At 39.5% G+C, this 11,898-nt stretch overlaps 1 protein-coding gene across 1 annotated transcript; it reads left to right on the top strand.

The window, feature by feature from the left end:
* Window positions 1-353: 353 nt before the first annotated feature.
* Window positions 354-9,004, top strand: HRG (histidine rich glycoprotein). The gene is made up of 7 exons (XM_016136238.2): window positions 354-654; window positions 1,301-1,417; window positions 2,260-2,350; window positions 3,468-3,634; window positions 4,635-4,715; window positions 6,462-6,563; window positions 7,730-9,004. The coding sequence occupies exons 1-7, from the start codon at window positions 463-465 to the stop codon at window positions 8,570-8,572; spliced, it is 1,593 nt and encodes a 530-aa protein (XP_015991724.2). The 5' UTR covers window positions 354-462; the 3' UTR covers window positions 8,573-9,004.
* Window positions 9,005-11,898: the final 2,894 nt, after the last annotated feature.

An 11,898-nucleotide genomic window follows, 5' to 3' on the forward strand; every position in this document is an offset into this window, starting at 1 on the left:
ATTACCTCCCTTAAACAATGCAGCTGCATTCTACCCAGGAGTTCTAGTGCCATGATCCAAAGAGAGGGACCGATGGTGAAAATTTCTGACTGAGATAGGCAGGCAGGTGAAGGAGAATTACTTTCAACCCTACCCCTGACACTAATGAAGGCAGTGTTTACAGTCGAAAACACACTTTGGATCTGCTATCTACTAGAAATATCCAAATTTGTGCAGATCACAGTTTTGCCCACTCACCAGTGGCATGGCTCAACTTTCTGTCCCCAGGACCCATTAATCATTTACAGCATGTTGACAGACATTTTCATCAGGGGTCAAGGTGAATATCCCCAGTTATACAACACAAATATATAAAAACTTTGTTTAATCAACAGTGTGTGCAGGTGTGTGTTTTAGAAAGCCTGCGTAAAATTATCTGTTGTGGTATACCATAACAAGAAATAGTTTTCACATTCTAACACAATGAAGGTATTCACTGCAGCTCTGCTTTTAATCTTTTTGATCATGCTGCAATATTCCTGTGCTGTGAGTCCCACAGACTGCAATGCTGTTGAGCCCCTGGCTACGAAAGCAGTAGAACTGATCAATATGGGACGTCGGAATGGCTACCTTTTCCAGTTGCTACGGGTCGCTGATGCCCACTTGGACAAACTGGTGAGGAATTGCCAATGGCAGAGCTGAGTTGGGAGACCATGCGCCAGGGGCCAATGTGACTCTAGCCCTTAAACCTAATGCTTCGTACAATGCAATGGCTTTGGTCAGGGTTTTCTGTTTAATTTCTGCTGCTGCTCTAGACTATTTTTTTTTCTTTCAAACTAACATTTGTTATTAGTATGTCTTTAACAATGAGTCAATCTGTAAATACTTAAAAGCACTGATACTAAGCCCCGTCAAATGCTAAGTACTGTAACAGAAAAATTATAATAAACTGTGGGCCTTGCCATCGAGGAAATAATAATCAAGTTCAGGAATAGAGAGAGGTGAGGACAGTACTGCACATATGGATTGAACTTGTGATATGGCTGTCATCACTTGTAATTATAAGCTTACACCTTCAACACCTCCACCCAAACCAACACTGCTATTCGGTGATTGCTTTTTAAAGCTCGTGGGCAGAAACAACTTCATGACAAGTTAGAAAAGAACATTTGGAAGTAACTCTTTGAAGCTATTTATTCAAATAAATAGATCAAACGACACAAAGGTAGACATCTGCAATGATTTAGAGAAGAGCAGAAAATCTGTTTAAGAAATAAAGAGATTGTTTTTACTCACCTGTTGCTTTCTTGGCATTCCTCAGGAATTTGTGACCGTCTATTATTTAGTGTTAGATGTGAAAGAATCTGACTGTCCAGTCCGATCCGGGATACGCTGGGATGACTGTGAGCCAGTTGTTTCCAGACGACCATCTGATATAGTAAGTAAACATGGTACCACTCTCCTCTTCTTGTCATTCTTGACTTTTGTCTACTCCACTTACTCAGGGTAGCTGTATGTATCCGCTAACACAGCAAAAGAGTAAGAGCAGCTTCCGCCTTTTGACTCATAAGGATTATGTTGACCTTGAGTAATATTCTCTTGAGAGCCATACCTAGAAATCCAATTTGAAATAAGTCGGTGGAACTGTGGTTCCATGGGATAGCATGACCAGCTGTGAGACCTTGGGCAACTCACCTAATGTCATTAGACTTCTGTATCCTCACCTGTAAAATAAGAGGATGGATTTGGAGTAGATAAGCTCTAAGGTCCTTCCTGGACTTGACTGTCTGTGGGTCTAGGAATCTATGAACTTGTAATTGTGTCCTATGAAGACTGGTCCCATTAACAAGAATGGCCAAAAGGGTTAGTTGCAATTACCGTGAGGAACAGGGTGTTTGGCACATTGCACATGGGTACTCTGATCCCAGGTTCTCTGCCACAGGAGGAGAACAAAATTATGAATAAACACAGATCTAAGATTTCAGTTCCAGAAAATAAGACATTTACATACCTAGGAGTTTCAGCATTTTATCTCCTTTAAAATGTTTGAGATATGGCCATGATCCATTTAAATAGTTTCTGTCTAGTTCTCATGAGGGTTTTGGATGTCTATAGCATCCAACACACAGATTAAAAAATTACAGGTTTAGAGACAGGATTTGTTGAGAAAAAACACAAATAAATTTTAAATGGACAGTAGGAATATGTTGTATCATGTTTTTTTCTTCATATTCAACCTGAGGAAAGCAGTATGCAATGACCAACTTCTCTTTCTTATAGGTGATTGGACAATGTAAGGTAGTAGCTACCACACATTTGAATGAATCTCAGGATCTTAGAGTGAATGACTTTAACTGCACCACAAGTTCTGGTATGGTAATCTGTTAAAATTCTGCTTAATTCTAGACTAATATAGAATTCAATCATACTGTGGTATTTGTCATATAATAATTCTATGTTGAACATGTCAGAAATGGTCCCTGACCTCATGGGCTTAACTGCTGCTCACTCTCTTGAGAAGTGAGACAGCTTTCCCCTGTTACTGGTGTACTTTCCTTTAAAGAAATTCAATACATAAAAATAGAAATCTATGTGAGGCATTATGGCATCATTGTAGAGAACATGAGCTCTGGAGACAGAGTTGCTTGAATCCCAACCTCATCACTTATTAGTTGCATGGTCTTGAGGGCAATTTATTTAATTTCTTTAAGCATTCCTCATTAGTAAAATGAGGATAATAACAGTATTGGCCTTTCAGATCTTTGTTAGAATTAAATAAGTATTTACTTCAACGTCTAAAAGTTATGTTTTACTACTATAGTTTATAAAGCAGTTATACATATGTCATCTCATTTAGTCTCATGACAAGACTACAAAGTAAGGATTATGATACTTTCTATTTTAGAAATGAAATAATTGAGGTTCAAAAAAGTTAAAAGAGCCTCAGGAACACAGTCAAAATACATGACCTTATCCCACTAGTGTTGACTCTAAATCTTATGCTATTTAATTTTCTCAAAAAGAATTACCACAGAATTCCTTGAAAAATAGCAAATATTAATGTGATTCAATATACAAAACTTCACAGTCAAGCAACTCCTTCAAGAGGTTGCCTTAATGGAAAGATTGAGCCGCATCTTCTTTTCTCTCTGGGCAAAACTTCATGTTAATGATGCCTCTCTCTCCTTGGCAGAGGTAGGAAGAATTCATTAAAATATTAACATTTAATAAGCAATGGGGGAGCATCATGAATATGGTCACAACAGAGACTTGAGCATCAGAAAGATCTGGATTTAAGTTTAGCTCTGCTGTTGATTAGCTGATTGGATGTGGAACAAGTTTCTTAGCTTCTCCAACCCTCAATTTGCCCATCTGTAAAATGGAAGCTATTTTTTGTTCTTGCCACCATGCTTATATGAGTTAACCCCCAGCATTGACATTGCTGTTTCCCATCCAGTAACCACAAAGCTGCCATCTTCTTTCTCCAGTCTCCTCTGCACTGGCCAATACTAAAGACAGCCCTGTACTCTTCGATTACTTTGAGGATACCGAGCTCTACAGAAAACAAACAGACAAGGCCCTTGAGAAGTACAAAAAAGAGAATGGTGACTTTGCCTCTTTCAGAGTGGACCAGGTGGAGAGAGTTGTGAGAGTGGTGAGTCTTCACTAATGCCCAACTAGAACCTGAGGCCCCAGGCTCTGACCTGGCAGGTACAAATTCACTGACTCTTCACTGGCCTATCTGCGCCAACTGCTTTTACATCGAAAGCCCTGTTGCAGCCTCAACAGACAGGCAGCAGTTAACACAGAGCTGCCCTTCTGCAGTCTTTACTTTTTTTTGGTGTTGTGGGGAGTGTGAGTATCTAACAGAGAGGAGGGAAACCACTCCCTCCCCACACCCCCCCACGAAAGAAAGAGAGAGAGAGAGAGAGAGAGAGAGAGAGAGAGAGAGAGAGAGAGAGAGAGAGAGAGAGAAATAGAAGAACATATTAGGGCTATGTGAGTCATTAAAATCATCTTGTCCTAACCTCCTGGTAATATGATAGAAAAACTGAGGCTCCGCGTAATTACCTTGCCACACCCATTGGTGTGACAGTCCCTTGCAGTCCAGAGAGACCTTGTAGAGTAGCTAGTTGAGTTGTCTTGCATTTTGAAAACACAAAATCAAATAGATTATGGTGCATACAAGCAATGGGATAAATATAATGCAGTTAGACTGTTTTGGAGATATATACATTGGAGAGTTTTAAATATGCTAAGAGAAAAAGCAGATTACAGAACAATACCTAGACTATGAGCCTCGTTATAGTAAATGATTACCTATGTGCTTACATGCACAACACATTTAGAAAAAGGCTAGAAGGAAAAATACATCAAATGGTAAATAGTGGTACCTCAGAGAAAGAGAGATCAGGGGTCAGGAAGGGTGATTTTTCATGCTATACTTCATTATTTCTGTATTATTTGAACTTTTTCAATAAAATAGTATTCACCTTATCACTTATGTAATAAGTTTTAGAAGGCAGAGATCATAAGAAACATGGCACATATTAGTGATTTTGAATCCTATAGTTATTTACAGTATATTGCATAGTAGGTTGCTACTGACTTTTTTTTTAATGTTCTTGAAATTACTTTGATCCAATTTGTTCTAGAGAGGAGGGGAAAGAACCAATTACTATGTGGACTTCTCTGTGAGGAACTGCTCTGGTTACCACTTTCCCAGGAACCCTAACGTGAGTATAATAGACATCTGTGAAATACTAGGTAACATTTAGAGGCCACTTACAATGTACCAGGTACCCTTCTAAGTGCTTTACACATATGTTAACCTATTACCCCCACAACTACCCTACGAACCCGATACTATTTTTATGTTTGGTTTACATACAGGAAAACTGAGACACAGAGAAATTAAGTGAATCATGAGAATATCATTTTATAAGTATACATGATATATACCAAAACTTAACACTGAGTTATTTAAACTCATTAGGATTAAAGACTTCGCTAAAACTAATAGCTAGATTGTGTTAAGAACCGTGAGTTCTTTCATTCACTTCATCTCATTTACTCATCACAGAGACCTCATTTGACAAATGGGAAGGTAATTGAGACTCGGCAAAGTAACAGTTTTGCCCAGTGCTCACAATTCAGCTGAACCCATTTCTATGTTCAATCCAGTGGAATTTTTCCCCTAATCATTTATAAACTGATACTCACGTACCTGCAGGAAGGTCTTATTAATTACACTCAGCATTTATATGGTAACTTATAGTCTACAAAACACCTCCACATATGTTATTGCCTTGTTGGACCTTTGTGATAAACCCACTGAGGAGAAAAAAGTGCCTGCTTCCATTTTCCTGGGACAGAAGGGCCTAGAAGTTAAAACACTTACCCAAGGGCACTTAGATAGAAAGTGGTAGGACACAGGATTTTAACGGTGGACTTCTCATTTCAAGTCCAGGATTTTTATGGAGGTTAACAACACATTCTCTGGGGCCAGTAGAGAGGAAGCATTCATTAATTCCTTGTCTGGCTGTTCAGCTTTTCAACCTGAAGCAGTTCTGGAATCCCGCTTCATGCTACCAGAAAAGACACTTCCGTTCCCCAGCAAACTCTTAACTATCTTGGTGTGGGTAATGAAACCCAGTGCAGAAACATGGAAGCTAGAGAAGAGGAACTCAATGCGAAGTGTTTCACAGCATTATCTCATTTAATTAAGCCCTACCACAACCAGTGGGTAGAAACTATTTTACCCATTTTACAGACAAAGACTGAGTTTCAGAAATTTTGTGCAACTTGTCTAAACTCACTCAACTGGTAAATGATGAAGCTAGGATTAAAATAAGCCTATCTGACTCCAAAACTGTACTCAGAACCTCAGTGCTTAACAGTCTCTTCTTAAAAAGTGTTATCTTCATGTACTAGTCTAACAGCTGAGTTTAGGAACTTCTGGGGCATATGAGTGTCAGCCAACTGTAGCCTCTGTACTTAGGGTAAGTCCAGCAGACAGTCACTTTGACAGGGTCTTCGCAAACTTTATTCTCCTTTCCAAAACTTTCTTCCAAGAACCGATTAAAGTTGTACAAATCTCTCTTCTACACCACTCTTCATTCTCTCTAGGCACAGAAAACTTAGGTCATCAGTGCAGAAGAGTCGGCCTAAAGTCAAGGCATCAATGACGTGCTATTCCTCACTACCACCTATGGGTGAAGCCCAGTGTTGGTGATCACTCATTGAAGAGAACCACAGCTACTCATAAGGAAAACCTTTGGAACCAGTAATTTTTCCCGAAGTGTTGCCTAGGAAATACTGTTAAATAACTGGTGGAGATGTTTGATAATCCTACCCTGATTTTTCTAGACCTCTCTCTCCTTTCTTAGAATGTCTGAAAGTTCACAACTCTAGCTGGACACCTCTATCCCTCATGCACACATACACTCACACACATTAACAAGCTTCTCTCTTCTTTATAGGTCTTTGGATTCTGCAGAGCAGATTTGTCCTATGATGCAGAAACCTCTGACATGGAAACGCCAAAAGACCTTGTCGTAAACTGTGAAGTCTTCAACCTTAAGGTCGGTTGCCTAAGTAGCCCTTATCGTGAGCAGTGCCAGACTAAGTGATATTTTCACACGCATAGTGTATTTTGTTCTTATAGCTGCGTGTGTGTGTTTGTGCATGTGTGTGTATGTGTGTATGTGTGTGTGTGTGTGTGTGTGAGAGAGAGAGAGAGAGAGAGAGAGAGAGAGAGAGAGAGAGAGAGAGAGAGAGAGAGAAATGAGAACAATGAGATGGTAGGTAGGGATATAGAAAGACCAGCTCCTGGGGTCCTGGGGAAAGGAGTACAATTGCTGGTATGACATAAGAAGTATGAATTTTTTTCCAAGAATTGGGAAGGGGTAAGATTTGGCAGAAAAGTAAAATTATTATCAATTTAATCAACTTTTAATGAATTTGAAAATGGCCCTTGAAGTCAGCACTCCAGTGCTGAGACTTAATAATTCCTACTTTTATTATTAGGCATAGAATTTAAGGAAAATGAATTAGCCTCAAATTTATTATATAAGATATATAAAATAAAATGAAAAACAATACACACAGATATTCTTCATAGTATTGTTTATATCAGCAAAAATAAACACAAAAACAAAAAAACCTGAAAATAACCTAAACATCCATATGCTAAACCAAAAAAAGGAGGAAAGATGGGCAGGTTTGGTACCATGAACATGGCCACATAGATTTTTTTTTTTTTAATTAAAATCTGAACAAGAAGGGTAAAGAGGTAAAATACTCATCCTTTAGAAGTAGAGATGCTTATACAGATGCCTCAGAACTGTGTGAGAATCTAAATTATAAGGCACTAGTTTTCCAAATGTTGGTCTATAGATAATTATCAGTCTACAATATAATTTTACTACTGTATATTGAAATGAGAAAAATAAAGATAATAAGAAAAGTTTTTTATAACATTTTTCATTTAAAGGACCATCCTTTACTCAGAGATTATCTTTCTGGCTCTTGTGTTATCAAAATATCATTCCTGCTGTAAAGCAATGATGGTGGTAGATGATAATTTTTGTTTGTGTTTTAAATGTCGACTTTGCTAGATAAAGACCTGAGAACCCTTTTTTGATGTCTTATTTTAAAACTGATTTGTTGAATTCAAAAGTACAGGAGCCATTGCCCTAACTTCTTTTTTGTTACACAATGGTATTCACTTTTCTGTGTCCTTTGTCAGGAATATAGAAACTTCAGTGATCCACCACCCCATCCGGGCCATCCCTTCCACTTTGGTGGGCATGAACATTCTCCATTTAAGCCCAATGGATCCAGACCTTACCACCATCCTCACAAGCCACATAAATTTGGATGCCCACCTCCTCCAGAAGAGAAAAGTCACTCAGACAGACCATTGCTTCAAGCAGGAGCTCCTCCACCATTGCCCCCTCCAAGATGTCATCACCCCCATTTTGGCACCAATGAGACCCATGTACCCCCTCATAATCATAGTACCAATGAGCACCATCCCCATGGACACCCTCCTCATGGACATCCTCCCCATGGACACCCTCCTCATGGACATCCTCCCCATGGACACCATCCTCATGGACCTCCTCCCCATGGACACCATCCTCATGGACCTCCTCCCCATGGACACCATCCTCATGGACATCCTCCCCATGGACACCCTCCTCATGGACATCCTCCCCATGACTTTGGACCCTGTGACCCACTACCCCTTAACCAAAGTCACCATCCTTGGGGCCATGGCCCACCACCTAGGCACTCAGAAAAAAGAGGTCCAGGTAAAGAACACATTCCCTTCAAGTGGAGACATGTTAAATATGTTTACCGACTCCCTCCACTAAAGAAAGGCGAAGTTCTTCCTCTTCCTGACGCCAATTTTCCAATCTTCTCATTGCCAGACCGCATGAATCCTCTAAAGCCAGAATTTCAGCCCTTCCCTCAATCAGCCTCTGAATCATGTCCAGGGGTGTTCAAAAGTGAGTTATCACAAGTCTCACAGTTTTTCGCACATACATTTCTAAAAGAAAATCTGGGTTCCTTAAAAAAGGAATAATGTTCTGAATTAGAACCATAAATAAAATGTAACCAGTAACGAATGAAAATTTAAAAGTTATTTAAACCTTACTTTCATATTCAGGATGGGGCAAAATGTGTGTGAGAGAGGAGACAACATGAGAAAAGACAAGTGGAGAGAGGGAAGATCTCAGTGCTACAAGTCAGAAGTTAATTCTCTCACTGGCCAATATACCACTTGAGGCGCATCTATGATCCCATGAAGGTCGTTATTTCCTGGAATTAACTCCTTTAATTCTAGCAGCTTTCCTCTTGGTACTTATACTGTAGCTGGGTATACAAAGAAGGCATGTATTTATCACATAAAGGATTACTCTTATAAAAGTGATCTAAATTCTTTCCTACTTCTTATTTCCAGTTCTATAAATTAATTTTTGAAAAAAATAAGTTCTAAATTTAATCATGAAGCAAACAAAGCTTAGGCTATAATTTGCAAAGAAGTTTACAGGCATGAATCGTGACCATAAATTCAGGGGCACCAGAAATATCACTTTATTTTCAGAACACATTAATTTCTATTTCAGATTGCCATCCTACTAGGATAAAATGAAACAATCTCAGTCCTTCTTGGAGTTCCTCTATCCTGCTGCTTCCCACATCAAGTTGTGCCACAGTCCAAGACTCTCACATAGTGGCAAGGTGTTTGGGTGGAGGGTACAAGAGGAGACTGATTCTTCATCACTGGTCCACTGCTGAGTGATGTGAACAGGGTGGGCCCTGTTCACATCACTCTTTGTCTAGGTTATGCACTATTTCTGTTTGCAACTGGAAATATAGGAGTCTCTGTAAGACTGCTAATGGACATGTCTGCCCAGAGATACCACATGGCTGTTCTCTTCCTGGGATCCTGCTGCCTTTTAGGCTATATGTCGAGAAAGCAGAGCAAAGGTGTCCTCTGCTTCCAGACCTTGACTCCTCTCTGTTCTTCTCCTAGGCTAGGGACTCTCGAGTCCCAGAAAGTTCTCTCTATTCATTTCTTGATGCCAGGGGACTCTTTCTTTACATTTGAATCACCTTTCTTTTCCCTTCTTCCCAAATCAACCTCAAGCATTTAGACACAAGCTAATAAGACTTTAGATTCTCTCTACCTAACTTACTGAAGCAGTATCAGGTAAGTGGTAATGGCAGAAGGTAGATTATAATGGAGGGGAGTGTGAGGGGAAAAAACTAAGGATGAAAGAGACTCATATAAGCTCTTAGACTGGGAAGAAGGAGGGGCCCACAATGATGGAGAAGCTAAAGGTGGGAGAATGAAGACATGATTGATGATGAAGTGGTCCAAGAGGAGTGGAAAGGAGCATAAGGCTGATCACGGCAGGTATTTCGAGTGAAGATTCAGCAACAGGACTTGGAGGAAGGTGATCAAAAGATGCAAACTTCCAGTATTAAGATAAATAAAAACTAGGTACATATTGTACAACATGGTGACTATAGTTAGCACTGCCGTTCAATACACAGGAAAGTTGTTAAGAGAGTAGAGCCTAAGAGTTCTCATCACAAGGAGAAATTTTTTTTCTTTTTGTCTTTTCTTATAAGACAATTAATGTTAACTAAACCTATTGCAGTAATTTTATAATATATGTAAACCAAAGCAGCATGTTGTATACTTTAAACTTATAGAGCGATGTATGTCAATTATTTCTCAATAATACTGGAAAGAAAATAGGATTTGACCATATATACAGGCAGTATACTGAGTAGGAAAGAATATGACTTTGGAGGAGGACAATCTGGATTCTAATCCTGGCACCGCAATTTGCTGATGATAAGATCCTAAGAAAGTAATTAAACCTCTTTGGGTCTCATCTTTCTTCCCTAAAAAAATGGTGTTTGTAGCAGCCCATATCCCCTTCCTCCTTAGAGTACAGCTAGACTTCATTTCTTAGAGCCACATGGTAATCCCCAAAATATTTAATAATCAATATGGCACAAGCACTGACCAGCCAACGCAAATACAATAACCGGTCAGAACAGGCACCAGCCATAGACAATAAGCCCTGCAGAATCACCTTCCTTCACAGAGATGCGAACACAGGTTTGGCTGCTTGAATAAAGACGACAGAAAGATGAAATTCAGGAAGACAAAACAAAACAAAAACAAATAAACACAACAGCTTAATAACCGACAGAAGCATTTCAGTAGTGTTTTATAATTTACGAAGTAATTTCACAAACATTGCTTGAGTTATTGAAAATATTACCTAGAAAAATAGGATTGAAAGTTCAGTTACATACATTTATAATATGCAAACAAAGTTGCTGCAGGTGAATAATGGGGTAAGAAACAATTCCTACTCTAGGGAGCTTACATTGTGCTAGAGGTTTAGACAACATACCATTGAGTACACCTTTTCTAGATTTTTTTGTTACAGATAGCTAAAAAGTGTATGCATGTTTAATGTTTGTTATAGTCAGTAAATTGTGGGACTGGGATGAGAACCCAGATTAGCCTCCTCCAAAGTCACATTCTTTCCTGCATATTATACTGCCTATATACTCTACCAAGTCCTGTTTCTGAGTTTTCCCTTGAAACACCTGACATGATCAGCCCTGTGCTCTTTTCTAACTCCTCCTGGACCATGCACCAGCAGTCATGCCTTCACTCTCCCATCTTCAGCTTCTACATCTTTGTGGGCCCCTCCTTATTTCCAGTCTAAGAATTTACTCAGTCTCTTCCACCCTGAGTTTTATTTCCTACACCCTCCCCACTGCCACACACACACACACACACACACACACACACACACACACACACACTAGAATCTACCTTCTGCCATCACCACGCACCTGAAACTGCTTCAGTAAGTCAGGGATTCTTAACCATTCCACTCTAATATTAGATATAATTTTTAAGAACTAATTACCAAGCCCTGTACCTTTTCTCATTCACTCCTCAAAAAATCTAGTTAAGGTATTGTGATTTTCACATTTCCAGGTGAGGAAACTAAGGCTCAGAAAGGCTATATGACCCTGACTTGTTCAAGATCACATAGCAATTAAGTAGCAGAGCTAGATTGCAATCAAGGTTAGACTTTCTGCCAAACTCATGTTCCTGCCACTCTGCTACAAGACCACCATTCACCTCACACTGACCCCTCCTCTTTTCAGGTGCCCTTGGGAGATTGAATTGCCAAGCTAGAGTCCCTATCAACAACAAAAGAAGCCAAACATTTTTGGGGGGTGAGGAGAGGCTAGGACTTGAGAGCAAGCACCTACTAAGAGCTAGCCCATATCTTTAACCCACCCTTAGGCCTCCTCTCCCTCAATAGTCTAACTTTATTAGAAAGGTTTGGTGAGTGAAGGACC

This window comes from Rousettus aegyptiacus, unplaced genomic scaffold (genome assembly GCF_014176215.1).
Source record: "Rousettus aegyptiacus isolate mRouAeg1 unplaced genomic scaffold, mRouAeg1.p scaffold_m13_p_4, whole genome shotgun sequence".
NCBI lineage: Eukaryota > Metazoa > Chordata > Mammalia > Chiroptera > Pteropodidae > Rousettus > Rousettus aegyptiacus.